The following is an 18,960-nucleotide window of genomic DNA, read 5'->3' as shown; positions in this document are numbered from 1 at the left end:
TGCCTTCGGCTCAGGTCATGATCCCAGGGTCCTGGGATCAAGTCCCATGTCGGGCTCTCTGCTCGGCGGGAAGCCTGCTTCTCCCTCTCCCACTCCCCCTGCTTGTGTTCCTGCTCTCGCCATCTCTCTCTATGTCAAATAAATAAGTAAATCTTAAAAAAAAATGAGGACTGAAACACAGATTAATTATATAACTTGACCAAAGTAATATATTTGATAAGTGGTGGAATCAGAAATTGCACCTAGGCTTGTTTGACTTAGAACTTGAGAGTAACGATGTTGATGGTGAAGTTAGTAATAGTAGCTAACATTTATTTTATTGCCTACATGTAGTATTTCATATAATATTTAAAACAATTATGAAAGAGGTACATGAGACAGAGGAGGAATCTGAGACTTAGAAAAGGTTAAACAATGAGCCCAAGGTTATACAGGAGGTGCTGGTGACTGGGCTGTAGTATGGATCTCTTTGTCAACAAGGTCTGTACACTTCTGTTACCATAATCTAAAGCTGGTCCTCTTGCCATTATACTCACTTGACTCTAGTGTGGACTCCCAAGAATGGGAACACATGCAGTTTGGCAATACCTATCATATCTATATATTCACATTATATTTCATCATAAATTACTTTATCTACTAAAGATTATCCATTTCATGTAGGCAAATTGGTTTAGCAACAAAAAATTATTCTGGTCTATAGTCTGATATCTCCAGCTCTAATGAAAACAGTATTTGTGAAATCACCTAATTATTGAAGAATGGATACAGACTTTAACCTGTTGTGTATCATCTTTACTTATAGGGCATTGTTGAAGGATTTTAAGATATTTTTGAAAACTGCTGTATGAAATTATAATCATAGAAATCGAAGAAATTATAAACATAGAAACATAGAAATCATAGCAAAAACCAAAGATGAAACCAAATTTTCTTCTTTTTGATATGAAATTTTATAATTTAATTCTTTTGTACATCCTTTTTCAGATCATTCTCATCTTGGCTGCTACCGACCCAAGGATTATAAGGTATGTAAGTATAAATTACAGAATGAAATTGTTCTGGCTTTCACATAAAACCATATGCATATTTCTTATATATATGGTCAGAGATTATCATTATCATTTAGTCAAGAAAATGCACAAACAATATTGTCATATCATGGAATATCATTATTTTGGCTACAATGTCAAGTGGTAGAATAGACTTTTCATTGAATGTCTTCATACAACAATTTGTGGCTTTTGATTATTCATTTATATTAATTACTTATTGAATGTGTTTGTGTATGTGTGTGAGAGACATAGAGAAACTGGTTGTTACTTTTAGTAATACCTTGCACATTATTGTTACTCAAATTCATTCATAGAGCATCCTCATAATTTTTACAATATCTGCATGCAATTTGTGCTATTTTCTTTAAATTCACCTTTTTATTCAGTTCACTACTATAAATGAAAAATTAGTATCCCATGCTTTAAATGGATGATAGCTCTAAAGGATACAGTGAAAACAAAACAATGTTACAAAGTTCTGGCTAAATAATGGTTGTTTTCCAAAGGCTCTGAAGCATGTTCTCTATTTCTTAAAACGAGATAACCAATGATAGAGAGGTATAGGAAACATACCAATAGCTAACTGAGGATTTCTGACTGAAAGAGAATTGAAAAGATAATACATTTTTTTCTTGTAACTCGGTGTTATTTAGTATATGTCCATGTGCCATGTAAAATATGTATCATCTAAAATCACTTTGGGTATCATTAAATTATCTGCCATACCACTAGTAGTTTGTGGTCTCCATTTTAAGAAGCATCACCTCAGAGTTTGTCTTTTCTATTCCTAAGTGAAAGCTTTTTGATAAGGAGTGTCATTGTATTTGAGAAAACAAAACAAAAACAAAAAATATTGCTTTCCTTATAATACCTTTACTTATTTACTTGAAAACAATCTATTTTGTGTTTACTGGCACTGAACAGCATAGTTTTAGTACTTTGCCATGCTTTGAACATGATAAAAGAAATATGGAACAGGTAAGTAATGAATCAAGGCACTGTATGACTAAGGGCTCAAATCTAACAGTATCAGAATCATGTAGGTGGAACTTTATAAAAATTCATTCCAGGTACTAAATTGAAATTGTTGAGAATGGAGACTGGAAATTTTTACATTTTTAACACCTTTCCAGGTGATTCTGATGCGGCTCTCTTGCCATCTAGTGTTTGAGGATTGGCATTTGAGAACCACTAGTATGGACTATGAGTACAGCATCTGTATTGGTGGAACTGTCCCTTGTATAGTGAGTGTATATGGTTGTGCCCTTGTTTGAGGCTGCTGCTAGAGGAGTGTGTGTTTGGCATAATTCACCTGGTGCAGACCTGTCCTATTATGTGGACTGTACTTCACACACACACACACGTACAAGCACACTGATGTGTGTAATATATATGTGTATGCACACACATAAGTCAAAAAGCACAATATTCCTTATCTTGCAGGGAAGCCACCCTAGTTGGTCTACCTAAGGGATAAGCCTGTCTTTGTACATTTCCTTCAAATTATGCTTCACGATTTATAATCATATATTTATTTCATCTTTATTTGCATCTTTGTTTAAAATCTGCTTGTTTTACTAATCTCTAAGTTCCAGGACGGTAGGGACCTTATTGATCTTGCTTATTGATAATTGCTAGTACCTAGCATATTATCTGATATATGGTGTGGATTCCTAATATATGTGTATTGTGTGAGCGATTTTTTTTTTAAGATTTATTTATTTAGGAGAGAGAGAGAGAACAGCGGGAGGGGCAGAGAGAGAGGGAGAGAGGATCTCAAACAGACTGCACTGAGTGTGGAGCCCAACTCCATCACGACTTGAGCTGAAACCAAGAGTCGGAGGTTTAACCAGCTGGGCCACCCAGGCACCCTGTGTGAGTGGATTATTAAGAGAAAACAAGTAAACCAAATATATAAAAATACAGAATGGAGAGACAGGGATAAAGTTTATAGGACACTAATCTTTATCCTAAAGCGACTATAATCTAGCTTTATGTTGGCTGGTCCATTTAAAGATAGGTGTATATATTTACAATCCTCTTTTCCACATGAATTCTTTGAAAGAACTGAACTTCTACCCATCTTTATTTCTCTCCCACTCTCATCTCTGGATTCTTCGCTTTTAGGGTTAGAGTAGAAGTTGGTCATTCGTACTATCCTTGTAAGGCAGTGGGTGGTAAGTAAACTCACAGGATTATTTTTATATTCAAGGGGCAGATTTTCATTGAAATGCATATATAGCATTGAACACTGCTATCTTCTCTATGGAAAGAATAAAGGATCTTATAGGCACATAGTACCTGGTTAATAAATATTCAGGCAGTAGAACACTAGGATTTCTACAAGGAAAAAAGTCATAAAGGTGGGAGTGCTTGCAAAAAAATTTCTGGAAAAGTGGGACTTTGCCTGAATTCTGTTGAGAAATATATTTTGCATAGGCAATGTAAAAAAGTCTTGGGATTTGGAATAAGTACAGTGTCCTGGGGAATAGAGAAACTACTAGCTTCGTTTGAATGGAGGGTGAGTACTGAGGGATGATGACTTTTTAACATCCTTACTTTTCTATTTTTCCTGCTTCTCCTTATCTATCATATCTGCTGCCTCCCTTTTTAAGATTTGTAGTTGTTTGATCATTATCTATTCTTTGGCCGAACTCAGCTCTCTTTACCCTGGATGCCTTGTAACCAGCTGTTCTCATAAATGCTTGTATTCATTGGCTTCTTCTCTCTAGTGTATGTAGTTCCATATGCCTGTGTCATAGGCATTCATTTAGTACATGGGTTCTCAGTGGAGATTGTGCCACTCTCAAGGTGGCATTTTAGACATTAACAGGTACCATTATTGCAGTCATTTAGGGGAAGTACTCTTGATATGTAATGATCAGGGATGCTAGATAGTCTGTAATAGTGTGACAATGCCAAACAGTGAGGAATTCTTACGTCCCGCGTGGCTTTCAGCTGTCTCGTCAACCATAATGGAGGCAAAAAATATGTTCATAATTATTAGAACAAATCTAGCTCTACATAAAACACAGAGTACCTTTACATTGTTTTGAGATACATCATATATTATAGGAATACAAGTATATTATAAAGCTTATACTTTACTTTGTTAAAAATATATGGTGTAGTATTACACTGTGATGAAGTATATGGCAGCTCATTTATTTTCCTGGTTTTCTTGTATGGAATGACTTACGATCCTCTTACATTTTAAAACTCCAAACTTATTTATGTAAGTGAGTGCAAGCATCCATTATGTTTTCTAGAGTAGTCATACTTGAGCATTTATGTATTGAAGTGCATATTTTAGGTCATGTTCCATTAATTTCTCTTTTTACTACAGTTAAGACAATTCATTGATTTTTAATACATTTCATTTCAAGATATAAAAGAAGGCAATGCAAAATATTTGTTTTTAAATGAGGGCTTCGTTTGGGCTACCATAATAAATACCCATAGACTGGGTGACTTAAGAGAAATTTATTTTCTCACAGTTCTGGAGGCTGGGAAGTACAAGATCAGGGTGCCAGCCAGTTTGGTACCTGGTGAGAGCTCTCTTCCGAGTTTGCAGACAGCTGCCTTTTCACCTGTCCTCACATGGCAGAGAGACCAAGGGTGCACAAGAACGCAAACTCTGGTGTCAAAGAACAGTAATCCTTTCAGATTAGGACCTCACTTATATGACCTCATTTAACCTTAATTCCTTACTCCAAATGTAGTCAAGTGGGAGTTAGGGCTTCAACATATGAATTTTAGGGAGACACAATTCAGTCCATTGCAGGGGCTTTGGGAGTGAAGGTTGAAAAATAAATGATGCCATGTGTAATCAGTGTATGAATAAATGAATGGATGTACATCTAGTAACAGCAGAGTATTTCTGGAAAGATTTATAGAACCCATTTTACCTGGGCCTTTATGAATATATCCTTGCTAGCTTCAATTTGACCTTCAGTGCTGCTTGATCATTTTGTTCTCTTGTTGATTCTATAACACACAGTCCAACCTAAGTTCTACTTCTCCTTCTCATTTTCTATATATGATGTCATATTCCACTTCGTCAGAGAAAATGTTAGTCAGTTGCGGATGGAATTATCCTCAGTTATCTTTATCTCTACTTCAATCTTTCTGTTAATCTCCACTTTTTCCTTCTACTCTGCCTTCTTAATAATGTTAACACCTTCTTTGCATTTATTTATTTATTGGCTCCATCTCTTTTGACCGTAAACATAATAATAAAATCAACTTAAATTTGTATAATGGGTTATAATTTTAAAGCTTTTCATATTGTTTATATCACTGGATTATATGCAGCTTTATAATTGAACAAGAATTTTTATCCCCTTCTTAAATGACAGAAAACAAATTCTGCAAAGCTCCTGAAAAAGAACATACCTCTCAGTCTGTATCACTATATCTTTATCATTCTCTCTTTCTCCTTCCTTTTACTGCTAGACAGTCAAATGAACATTCCTTCCACTTCTTTATCCATTACTTCTAAACTATCTGGGGGAAATGAATCCTATGAGAACTCTCAGAACCGGAGAGTCCTTATATTTCTTTAAAAGAGACAGGAAACCACCTTAGTGGAAGTGGAGAAGCAGACCTGGCTTTAGGCAAAATTGGGAAATACATGTGGAATATATGGTTGATTTCTGGTAGCCTTACATCACTTTTAGCATCCTTGCATGCCTAAGCATTGCCTTATTACACTGGGTGCCTCTTGGACTTAGCAGAATACGGATTTAATGTGTCTTCCTAAACTCCTGAAAGTAAGTGTAATGTTTTGTTCATTTTATCCTCACTTGCTAGCAAGGCATATAGTATCTGGTGGACACTTATGTAATGTTTGAATTTATGAATAAATATCACATCAAGGTCAGAGATTTCTGCTGAGTTTTTTTATTCCCTGCAGTTTAGTTGTTCCTTCTGCTCCTGAACTTACACACTCTGTTCCCATTATGTCATTACTATCCTTCTCCAGGTCATGTCTGTATTTCTACTTCTGGATTTTAACTCATTCAGTGTAATGCTAGATGTTCTGAAACTTTACTATTTCAATGTCTAAACACAATTTATTTGTCATTAACAGCCCAATGCATCTGTTTCTTAAAAGCCTGGCAGTGACCTAAGTCACTTCTGATATTGCATTGACAAGAACTGGTCACATGGCCATATCTAGAAGCGTAATAGGAGAGTGGCTAGCAAGTAGAGATCCTGGTTAGGCCACCGATTCCCATTAATCTTATACTACATAAGAGGAAACACAAATTTTAGGGGACAGCTAAGCATATCTGACACAGTCTGCCCCTCTGGCCACCAAATATCTCTGCATACCTTTCTTCCCTCACCTAGAACATACTCATGTCCTCCTCAAGAAAGACCACTCAAAGTTCCATACAGCCACTTGAGTCTAGCTTGAAGGCCAGGATCTTTGGGTGATGGATGGCCAGTCCATCATATCTGCATGGGGCTCCTTATAACCCAGTGACCTGTGAATTGACGTTCTCTCTCCCCTTTCTCACATTCCCACCTTACCTGAACCCCATATCTAATATACTCTGTTAGAGCAGGAACAGGATAGCTGGGAAAATGGAAGAACTTGGAAAAGGAAGAACTAGAAGTTCTGTATCAGCAACTAGAACTGTATCAGCAATTATCAGTTTGCAGCAATGCTGAATCCTGCCGGGCCTGCCGCCCTGGTAGCAGAGGAATTTCTCTGCATAGACATTGCTGAAATTATGCTGCTTACAACAGTAACTGTATGATTTAAAAATTATGGTGTGAATACATGGAAGCAGCTTGAATCTAACTTGGGGGTACAGACCTAAAGTGAAGCAAACACACGAGTCTAGTAATGTTGGCCAGTGGGTTGCTTGTATACCTTGTGTCTCGGGCTCCTTGTTGTCTCAGATGGGAGACCTGACAAATCTGTAATTCTGGGAAGATGGAAGGTTTGGAAGCAAGTTCTCCTAAAGCTGTGTTTTCCCATGGAGAAAACAAGAAAAAAAACTGGAGAAGTTTTCATGATACTTTGACAAGTGACACAGGGCAGAGTTTTTACTATAAGGATTGCGCTGTGATAAGAATATCAGAGCCTATTCACCCATGGGATGACTGGAGGATGGATTTAGTAGCTTAACATTTGTTCATTTTCCTATGACCTTCCTCTTATAGGCTCACAACAAAACGTAACAAAGATAGAGACATATTAGTATTGTTAATGAAAAGACAGACTTCCACTGGGGATATGAGTTTTCAGACCTGATCACATAATGAAAAGATTACTAAAGGGTTCTGCATTCCTAGAAGATGAGGTAAGCATTTGGGAAGTTCAGCAAAAGGAAGTCAGAGACCAGACCCAACACCAGGATTCACCCACCTCACTATGTAGTCAGAGAAACTCTCAGGAGGGAAGCTCAAGAAGTCTCAGAAAAATGCAGTTTCTATATTGAAGTTCATTGCTGTGGCAGCAAGAACGTGTCTATTAATATCTTATTGGACTTCTAGGATTGTCTACTGCCTACTCACCCAAAGACCACCACAATAACTAAAGAGTCTGTTGATATCAAGCAAAGCTGGATGTACGACATAATGCAGTAAGGGAGAGCCACCACCTCGGCAATCAGAGTAGTGTCTCTGAAAGGGGAAGGTTAACGGCAGATACTTATAGGGTTTTGGGGTCTGAGCTCCAGTGTTTTAAGGTAGGGCTTTTACTGAGGGTATCTAATTGACAAAGTTTGTGATATAAAAGTTTAGGATTAATGGACACAAAGATTGGGGTCTTAAAGCAAGTCTTGATAAGTAAACAGTTTATTTGATAAGGAAGGATTTGTCCAGTTAAGTGATCTGTTGTCCTGAGAAGGGAATTGTTTGCCTAGATTAAGAATCTATTGTTTCGAGAAGGGAGCTGATTGATGATTGAGCAGACTGCTGTTCAGGTAAATGATTTATGGGAATGTCCTGAAGCAAATGATGGTTATTTACTGGTTTGTAGCATTATTTTCTTGGGCAAGAATTTCCTTGAACTCATGGTAAAGTCATGTTTAGGTAGGTGGGCCTCATTTCTTTGATCTGATAGTTAAGCCATGTGAATGCAGGTGGTCTCAGTTCTCATGTGTCTCAGTAAAGTTATATATGCTTTTCCGTCAATGTGTTGCACATTGTTAGATCTATTCCTAGAAACCTTATAGTTTTGGTTCCTACTGTAAAGAGTCTTTTATGTAAAATTACCTTTTTGTGTGTTTTACTGACATATAGGTCTGAGGTTGATTTTTGTATAACATTCTTATCATAGATATTCTTGAATTTTTTAATGGAAGAAACTGTATCATCTGCAAATAATGAATTTTATTTCTGCCATTCAAATTATTTCTTTGTCTTAACTGACTAGAAGCTTCCATACACATGTTGAATAAGAGTGGGGATAGTGAACGTGGCAGAGACATTTATTGCTTATTTGCTATTCATGTCCTCTTCCATCTTTTCAAGCCCTCTTGCAGGTATATAGGGCCTACTCTATCTGGATGATGATGGAAAATTACGTGGATCCCTTCCAGGGTGAAGCTTAGATGAATTGATATGAGCTCTCTCTCATTGCAGTGACAAGGAGGCCTCATGTTCTAGATCATACAGCCATAAGTTGTTCAGTGTGCCTCATCAAAACAATGCTTGGACAGTCTTGTGAAGTATAATTTCTCTTGCTAACCTCTATTACTATAAAGCACAGGGGAAAATGAACCTCTATTATGTTAAGCCACCGATTTTCGAACTTAATTTGCTACTGCAGCATAGCCTAATACAGTGCCTTCTTGTCTTGATCCTGTCTTTGATAGGATCATGTCTAAGGTTTCACACCTATGAATGTTATTTGCAGTAGGTTTTTGTTAAATATCCTTTAACAAGTTAACAAAGTTCTTTTGAAATTCCCTGTTTGCAAGGAATATTTTTTTAATAATGAATGGATGTTGAATATTATCAAATGCCTTTTTTTCAGCATCTATGGGGTTGATTAATAGATTTTCTAATGCTAGCCTATCCTTGTATACTTTGAATAAACCCAACTTGGTCATGTTATATTCTTTTTCTTTAATGTTACTAAATCTAATTTTTTAATATTTTATTTAACATTTTTTCCATAGATGGTTTCTAATGAGGGTGGTCTGTAATTACCCTTCTACTATCCATGAGTGGTTTGGTAGCATTATTATGATCACATCATAAAATTAATTGGAGATGTCTTTCTTCTTTGAGAACAGTTTGTCAATTTGTTCCTGAGCTCTGTATTTTGGGTTGTTAGTAAATCAGATTGTGAAACCATCTTCTGTGAGACTTTCCTTTTAGGCATCCTGAGGGGCTTGGTCTCTGAGAGTTTTCCACTTGGGAGATCTGCCATAGGTCTCTCATATGTCACCTGCCTGACACCCCCTTACTTAGTAGCTGTTCTACTTTGCTTCAGTTTCCTCTGCTATGAGGTGCAGAGAATAAAAATATCTACCCCATAAGATTGTTGTGGGAATGAAACAAGTTATTTATATAAATGCATAGAACAGTAGTCTAAGAAGGGATACTCCCCACATATACATACACACAAGGATTGATCTATTTAAGGAATTACTTATCACTTTCATTGTATTATTTTGGAATTTCTTTTCAATTCTCCAGTGTAAAGAAAGTACATCTTTCTAAAACCAAACCAGGTAGTTGAGTGTATGGATTTTTAAACTAGATAAGATAGGAACTGATTACTCATTTGAAATAGGATTCACTAAGGAATATTCTTGGCAAAACTGAGAAACTCCTCTTAGTTACCAATATCTGCTTCTCTCTTTTTTTAAAAGATTTATTTATTTGAGAGAGAGAGCACAAACGGGGAGGGGAGCAGAGGGAGAGAGAGAATCCCAAGCAGGCTCCCCACTGAGCATGGAGCCCGATGTGGGGCTTGATCTCATGACCGTGAGATCATGACCTGAAACCAAAAGTTGGAGCTTAACTGACTGTGCCACCAGGTGTCCCTGTTTCTCTCTCTTTTGAATGAGAACTTTACTTTCTTACCATCCTCAAAGCAGTACCTGTACTGCACTTTTTTCCTGCACTCCTTATTCTCAACTATTTCCCAGCTAATTTTAGCCATTAGAATTATTTGTATTTATTTCTTAAATTTTATGCCCCATGACAAAGGAGAAGTTTTAGAGCATGGTGTTGAGTATCAGGCACTAAGTAAGCTTTCAATAGATACTTGTTGGATAAGTGAATTTCCTGTTTCCCATTATACTTAGTAGTTAATTCTTCCTTCCATTAATTGGATCTTGAAGTTCCTGTAAATATAAAATGTTATGGCCATTAATGTGATTTAATTTATCAGATTATCATGTAAACAACTTTTCAGGACTCTTATTTCATGAGTATAGTGTAACGAAACCATTATATATCACAAATTTGAAAAGTATGTCATTTGCATAATTACATTTATGAAATTACAATTAATTTTATGTATGAAACTTTTCTACTTATAACAGTTTTAGATTGGTTTAAAAATACTAAATTTTTTATCTTGATACATTTTAACATTTGCAATCTTGGAATTGTTACATATTTGAGGTCTTAGGGCATTTAAAGAACTATTTCCATAAATGTAAAAAAAATACCCTTTATGCTGAAATATGAAGATTGCTGTAAACAGAGGACATAAATATTATTCTCTCTCATAAGCTATACCCTCTGCTTTGTGTTTTCACTAATTTTCCCACATTTTTGTGGCAAACCTGGAAGATTATTTGCCCAGTTTATAGATAAGGAAACTAAAGCTTGGAAAGATGACCTGGTCAGGCAGGGATTTGAACCCAGGTCTTTGGACTGTAAGCCAGTGTTCTTGAGGAATCATCCAAGAAAGGAACTCTTCAGTAATGAGCCAAAGACATTAATATTCCATTTGATTTCTGAAAGTGAGTAAGCAACCCATGAAAAACTCATAAGAGCTATGGAAATGTTTCTTAAGCTAAGGCTTAAGACTCAAAGTTTGAAATGGATTCTTATCAAAGACTCACCCCCTCATTATACCTTTCAGTCCTCCATGTAGATATAAAACATTACAAAACAAATATTTACTCTAATTCCATGGAAAGACTACATCCTAGCTGTGATCCCATTGCACAGTTACTTATTATATATCTATTTAATTCTAATTTCCTTCCTCTTTATTTTATCAGTACTTGTTTTTTCATGTCTGCCATCATGCATTGTAACTTCTTTGAGGTCTTATCTGTGATTGCTGTCTCCTACCTTGTTCAGTACTTTATACATAAAATATGCTTTAATAAATGTTGAATAGTATTGGGTTACAGCATTTAAAGTTCTCTATAATGTGCCCCTTTCCACCTCTGAGATATTCTCTCCTATTGCTTTCCTATAGAGATAGCCAAGTTATCATACTCAGTGTGCATCTGTCCTTTCTCCTTTTCCCCCACTCTTAATGCCGTTTCTCTTTCTTTACTTATAGCCTTGGTTCCAGTCCCACCTCCTCCATGAGACTTCCACCATTCAGACCAAAATCGTTGAATATCCTTCTGCATTATTGTCATTAGGATATATTTGACACAGCATATCTCATCGTCAGTTATCTTTGTGTTTATGCCACATCTCATCTAGATTGTGCATTCAAATCCCTGTACCTCTCTAGACCTGAGTATTAGCTAACATGTGGTTCAAAAGATTCTCAGTGAATATTCTGATAAATAGAGGAAAGTGCTGTATTTAAAATATTGCTGACTAGTTTGGGGAGAAAATTTAGTAAACAAAAAAGAAGTGCTCCTAGCCAACATGACTCAGTTGGCGTTGAAATTGATGAAGAAGGGTGCCTGGATGGCTCAGTCGGTTGGGTGTCTGCCTTCGGCTCAGGTCATGATCCAGAGTCCTGGGATATACCCAAATGGGGCTCCCTGCTCAGTGGGGAGCCTGCTTTTCTCTCTCCCTCTGCCCCTCCCCCTGCTTGTGCTCTCTCTCTCTCTCTCTCAAATATATAAAGAAAATCTTTAAAAAAAATTAACAAAGAAAACATAATCTCTCTAGCATAAGCCAAGGAGCTCGTATTTGGATATAACTCTAGAAACAGCATTACGGCACTTTTTCTTTCCTGTAAGTCTCTTTTATATATACCCTTACATTTGTTGACCATGGACCTCTTTGATCTTTTTTTAACATTTACTGTGCTTTTACTTTATCTCTGTGAACAGCTAACAGTGGAACAATTTTTGATTTTTTATTCAGTCTAGATCACATATTTCTTAGTTATTTGGGACTGTAAAGCCATTTGAATCACATGCTGTTTGGTTCCGGGATGAAAGCTTGATTCTCTCAGCTCACTGCTGACTCATATGTTGCTATAATTCTGGAAAGCAGTGAAAATTGTGGTAGTGTTGAAGCAAAAAGTTGTGTTGGACTGGTAGTTAATAATAAAGGACTTATATTTATGGTATAACTAATTCATATACCTAGACATTCTACAAAGTACTTTAAATTGTAGAAGATCTATAAGATAGCTATTATTAACCCTATTTTATATATGAAAGATTAGGTGGCTTTCCTAAGATCAAATTGACCTCCTTAAATGTCAGATATTGATGAAATAATACTGCTAGGACATTGGCTCATAAAGGCAGAGACCTTGTTGTGTTCACTGTCGTAGTCGCATCACTTAAAATAGTGACTGGAGGGTTAAATATTTATTAAATGAATGCAATTCCCCTCTCTCATTCTTTCTTGAACTCAACTCCAGATTTTTTTTTTTTTTAAGATTTTATTTATTTATTTGACAGAGAGAGACACAGCGAGAGAGGGAACACAAGCAGGGGGAGTGGGAGAGGGAGAAGCAGGCTTCCCGCAGAGCAGGGAGCCCGATGAGGGGGGGTTCAATCCCAGGACCCTGGGACCATGACCTGAGCTGAAGGCAGACGCTTAACGACTGAGCCACCCAGGCGCCCCTAACTCAACTCCAGATTATCACTCCCATCACTCCATCAATGCTACTCTTGTTGTTACTGATGACCTTCCAATTGCTAAAATACAAAGGTCCATTCGCAATCTTTTCTAGTTTGATTTATCAGCAATATTTAATTTAGTTACTCCCCTTACTTGAAATGCTTTCTTCAATTGACAACACATTCTCCTGTTTCTTCCCCTTCTTCCCTGGTCACTCCTTAGTCTCATGTTTCCTTCTCATCTTCTCAGCCTCTCAGTAGTAGTGTATTCCCAGGGCTCTGTCTTGAGATGTTTTCTTCTATTTATGCTCTCTTCCTTGATGATATCATCCAGTGCCCTGTCTTTAAATACCATTTGTATCTTTATCCTGGACTCTTCTCCTAAATTCTACTCTAATATGTTGCGTGACTAATAAATTGATATGTGAAGTTCAACATGTCCAAAAACAGACTCCTAACATTTACTCTTCCATCCTTCCAGTTGGAAGGGTATAACTAAATCATACAAACTCAACTTTTCAGGTTGATTAGGCCAAAAGACTGGTGTTATCTTTGACATCCAGTCCATCAGCAAATCCTGTTGACTCTATCTTTCAAATGCCTTTTGAGTCTGATCACTTTTCACCTCCATTGATTATTACTCTAATCCAATCCAGCATCCTTTTCCATATTTTATTATAATCATTTCCTAGCTGATTTCCCTGCCTTGCCCTTGGCCCCTCTTATAGACAGTTCTTAACATAGTAGCCAGGGAGATCTCATTTTAAAAAAAAAGTCACAGCATAGAAACCTAAATCCTTAAAATCTACCTTTTTAACTTCATCGCCTACTATTTAGTTCAGCCTTGTTGGCTTCTTTGCTATTTCTAATATACCAGGCTGTGCTCTCCACTGCACCCCCACAGGTGCGTTTATTTACATTTATTTTTCTCTCTTTCTGGAATGATTTTCCTACAGATGTCCCCATGACTTAGGTCTTGTGGTCTTTACTAAGGTCTTCAGGCCTTTACTCCTTAGGTCTTTACTAAGACGTTCTCTTTCTCTGTGAGGTCCCCATTGATTATCCTATTTAAAATTGCAGCTTCTTCCCTCCATACCCCTCCTACACCACCCATCAGCACTTCTTATCTCCTTTCCTGCTTTATTTTCTTCTCCTGGTATTTACCATCCTTAGACATGTAGATTACATATTTCTTAGTCAGTTATTTGGGACTGTAACTGAGCCATTTGAATCACATGCTATTTGGTTCTGGGATGAAAGCTGCTCATTAGTAGAATGTAAATTTTACTAGAATTGAAGTTCCACATAATAAGGGTAGGAATTTATTAATTTTTCTATCCTGATTTATTCATTTGTCCCCAGAACAAATGAATCAATGAATGAGTATTAGGATAGAATTCTGTTCTGTTTGGCCTCATAGCTAAACTGGGCTATAGTTAGTTTCTGTGTATTGCCCTTTGTTTTATATGTACACCCCTACCTTTACCCCACCACTACTCAAAAGCCCTTGGAATTGATAAAGTTTTATAAATTTTAGACATGTGGAATGAATAATCCAGATATATTTAATATTTAATCTTACAGTGAAAACGATGACTGCTACATTCTGAAATTTACCTTCAAATATAGCTGTGGCATTATACTTTTTTTTAAACTCTTACAAAGGTTCTTAAGGTTGTATGTATAATATTACCACATTTATTATGTGTATGCAAATATTTTTTTAAACAGGTTATCAGGACACCCCATGGGAGAGACTTTGATGACTCTTTGGAAAGGTGTGATGAGTATTTAAGCTCACGGTCATGTAGCAAGCCACAGCATTCAGCAAGGACCTTACTCGTCCATTCAGCACCCTCAACAATGCCGAAGCATTCTCCAAGCCCTGTGTTAAATCGAGCTTCTCTCAGGGAAAGGTAATGCTTAGTCTCTCTTTCTATACTGATTTTTTGAATAATCATTATTAGAAAAGACAAGGCAGCAATTATGTATGTGAAATGATTATTCATACAAGTATAATTTGATTTTAAAAGGCTTACTTTTTGTTTAGAATATATTACATATTATATAGTACTACATACTCCTCCCCAACCCAGTCCTCTTGAAGTGAGTTTATTAACTATTGGTGAGTTTATTAATTAGAGTCACTTTAACCCTAATTAAATACTATAATTCATAAAAGTGAAAAATAGTGCATGTTGGCTTGTTTTCAAGAGATTCATAGGGACTTAACATTATGGACATGGCTAATGTATAAAAATAGCATAGATTATACATTCCTTTTAGTGGTAATGATGATGCCATATATTGTTGGTATATGGTAACTGATTTCCTCAAATAAACCCTCCCCAACTACGCGGGAGAGTCTTAACCATGTAAAGATTCCAGCCTCCCTCTAAAAAAGCTTTGACAACCAAAGTTAGATACTTGTTATAATTTGAATGTGAAAGAAATAATTCCTCTTTGTCTGTTTTTGTTGTTGTTAAATTCAAATTGGAAATTCCTTGCCTCACTCACTAAGAGTAACATAGAAAACAGAGTTGTCATAAATTAAAAAAAAAAAAAAAAGCCCACCCTAGGTAGTTTAAAATTTTTATAGAAATTTGAACACCTAAGAGAAATGCCATCAACAAATGGATATAAAATCTATCTTTACAGATGGTATCAAAAAGGTAATGTAACACACTAAATTTGTACAGCTTATTACAACTGTCAGACATAATTGACAAAATTTAAACTAACTGTATAGTCTGTCAAAAAGTTCATCTCAAAATTGATGATTTGAGCAAGAGTGTATCAGTTTGGAAGCTGTATTAAAACATCTCTATTCTGAACAGATAGCTTTGTCTGTTTCCTCATTAGCCCTGTAGCATTCAAATGGATCTATGGAGGTCTGCTGGAGACCCTAATCCTCAGATGGGGAATTTTGATTAATGTTGCTTCTAGGCCATTAGAATCCTGCCTGAGGGATCATGGAGTTCATAGATAGAGATGGACACATAGATTAAAAGATCTATCTCTATATTTTACGAGAGAGATACGTATCTCTGTTTCTATAGGCTTTAAAGTTCAAGAGAAACTTTTGAGGAGAGATTTTCCTGCTGAAGTCTGGTAACTTGTGTCTCAGTTGTCAGGGGACTTTCTCTAATTTCCGTGTCTGCTCAGATGTTCAAACACGTAGTCAGTGCTACTCTCTTTTTCCTTACTTTAAGAATTAAGCCCTTGTGGTTTTATTCTTTGGGTTCTTTGCCATCTCTGTAGGTTTTCAGGAAATTTTTTACCTATATCTCCTTGGGTATGTTTTTATAAACATGGTTTTATTTTTCTGCCTTTTCACATCTTTTGCACAGCTCCACAGTTGTCTCTACCGCTGTAGTACAATATGAATTTTAGTCCCATGTTATTTTATCCTTGTCTATAATTTTGTCCCAGCTTTTGAAGCCTGTCTTCCCTAGTTGATAAATTCTTCATTGAGGCTATACTCAAAAATTCTTTACTGGGGTTAGCTAAAGTCGACTGTCCCTTTTTCATATTCCAGTTCAGGTGATGGCTTCTAGTAGTGAGCAGCATTTACACATTTATTCTGATGCTTGGTAGTAGATGTAGTTAAGTTCTTTTCTCGAAGGAAATGAGTAGCTCTAATATTAAACATGACCCATTTCACCTATCACTTGAGGAAGGTTGAGGTGCTTTTAAAATAAATTATTTTAAAATAAATAAAATAAAATCTAAATAAATTAAACTTTTATTGGGGTACTCCTTAGGATAAACTTTTTTACTTTCACTAAGGTAGAACACCTCTACTTTGAGTGTATGTTCTAAAAAAGATTTAGACTTAGTTACAAAAGAAAATAAAATGTCTATAGGACATATTACTAGGAACAAAAACATGTCATCCTTTTCAGTACACTCAGTACCGAATATAAGGTGTTCTTATATATAAGACGTTCTCTGATATGGCTTTTTAGGTTACTGAGCAGTACACTTACAGAGTGTTTATAAAATCCAGTGGAATCAGTAAACAATTTAAACTGGTATAAATGTAGATTGTATGTCACCAGCAAAATTGGGAGTATGACAATATACAGCTATAGGAGGTTATCTGGGTAGTTATTCATGAAGATGAAGTAAGTTTTCCTCTAAGATTACTGTAAAATGTTGACTCCTTAATCATGTATGTGAATAAACAGACTTTCAAAAACTCTATTAGTGACTGTAAGCAAATGAATTTCTTTATTTATAGTGAAGGTGCTTTTTGCTTTAAGCCCATTTAAAAAAAAAATATTTCCAATAGAGTTAACACACATAAAATGGTTGCAATTTTTATTATAAGTGTTACATTTCAGAAGCAGTTTTCTCCTCCAAGTATAAATATTAATATTATGACTTATCATTTGTATTAGGCTGTAGAGTTATTACTAAAATCAGACTAAGAAATACTTGCAAATCTAATTAAAAAGGAGCTGATATTCCTTTTAATCATGCTTACAGTTTTGAATTTTGTAAATGAAGTTAAAGATTGTTAGGCAATCATTTCTTATACCACAGCACAGACTAGTGGATCCTCTCATAGTACACTGAAGAGATCCTCTTGGAACTAAATATTTGGATCTCAGGTTTTCAAGATGGGTTACATATGTAGCAAATAACAAGGTCAGACAATATACTTGTGTAGATGCAGTGACACTTCCTCTTACAAATGTAGGATATTAAAATTTAGATATAGTTAATCATCCATTATTGATTACAGTCTTTGAAACAGATTATGTAAATCATTTTTCCTGCTTAATAGTTTATACCTTGTATAAACATAAAATTATAACTTTGCAAGAACAAGCTGGGAGAAAAAAAAGGCAAAGATGTAAGCAGTTAGCATTTTAGTACCCATTCCTTTATGAAGGAATTATCAGTAACACTTGATATAGATGAATTATAATCAGATGGACCTGGAGGTTTTCATTATTAGTTGTATAAGGTAAATAAAGTAGCTTAGTTAAACTAATGCCAGTTTTGAGTTTGGGAAGGGCATCAGAAAGAAGAATGGTTGCTCTGTTTCTTCTGTAATTCCACAACTCAGATTTTAATAAAAGTCACATTTTTCCTTTCCTGTTTTTCAATATTCACTTAAAAAAACACACACACACACTTACAGGAGAGACTAGAGGAGTGGTATCTGTGTGGAGAGGGGATCATTCAATTTTTTTGTTCCTCTATATTTTGAGGGAGTAAGAACATGATAGGATTCTAAATAATATTTTCATCTATTTAAACATTTTATTCATTTCATAAAATTAGTTTTATTTTTCTGTATACAGAAAGGAACTTCTCCCACATAATTTAAGAGAGTGGGATTAAATTACTGGAAAATAAGAACTAATTTTAAAGGCACTATACATGGAATTATTGTTCTAATCTGAACATCTGTATCTTTATTTAGAGATAAAGCTCTAAAGACTTATGTAAGGAGATCATTATGCTCTCCCTAATTCACGCCAAACTTTATTAAGACTGCTTATTGCACATATTATAAAGACTTAATACTTCTGCAGAGGATCAGTGCCTGATTTTACATCTGCCTCTCATCCTTGGTCAATGAAGAAAATATACTATTTTAATCTTTCTATGTTATCACACAGGGATAAGGAAAAAAATGACTTTCTGTGTCTGGCATTTGGAAAGATTTATTTTTCTCTCCCTCTGACTACAAGTCACCTTTGTTTTTTATGCCCACAGATTCCATTCTGATTGGTGTTCACCTTCAAACTGTGATGAGATCCATGATCGGGTAAAAAATGTCTTGAAATCACATCAGGCTCATCAAAGACATTTATATGTTAGTTTCTAAAATTTTCTCTTGAAGGCCTTTTCTAATTGGGCAAGAAAACCAGTGAAGATGCTTAAAGCTTATAATAGTAAATCACTGGAAAGAG

The 18,960-nt window shown here is 35.7% G+C and overlaps 1 protein-coding gene across 9 annotated transcripts in view; it reads left to right on the top strand.

Moving 5' to 3' along the window:
- The window catches only part of SPATA6 (spermatogenesis associated 6), a 140,005-nt gene that overhangs the window by 77,703 nt on the left and 43,342 nt on the right, over window positions 1-18,960 (top strand). For 6 of the 9 annotated variants that reach the window (XM_081818410.1, XM_081818413.1, XM_081818412.1 and 3 more), the window contains 3 exons: window positions 988-1,028; window positions 14,762-14,946; window positions 18,764-18,863. In XM_081818410.1, coding sequence (XP_081674536.1) covers window positions 988-1,028; window positions 14,762-14,946; window positions 18,764-18,863 — 326 coding nt within the window. The remainder of the gene's footprint in view (window positions 1-987; window positions 1,029-14,761; window positions 14,947-18,763; window positions 18,864-18,960) is intronic. The other 3 variants (XM_081818411.1, XM_081818417.1, XM_081818418.1) reach the window with 1 other exon arrangement.

Source organism: Leptonychotes weddellii, chromosome 4 (genome assembly GCF_054177405.1).
Source record: "Leptonychotes weddellii isolate Sample4059 chromosome 4, ASM5417740v2, whole genome shotgun sequence".
Classification (NCBI taxonomy): domain Eukaryota; kingdom Metazoa; phylum Chordata; class Mammalia; order Carnivora; family Phocidae; genus Leptonychotes; species Leptonychotes weddellii.
The sequence above is the reverse complement of the archived record's forward strand: the minus strand, read 5'-3'. Positions and strand labels throughout refer to the sequence as shown.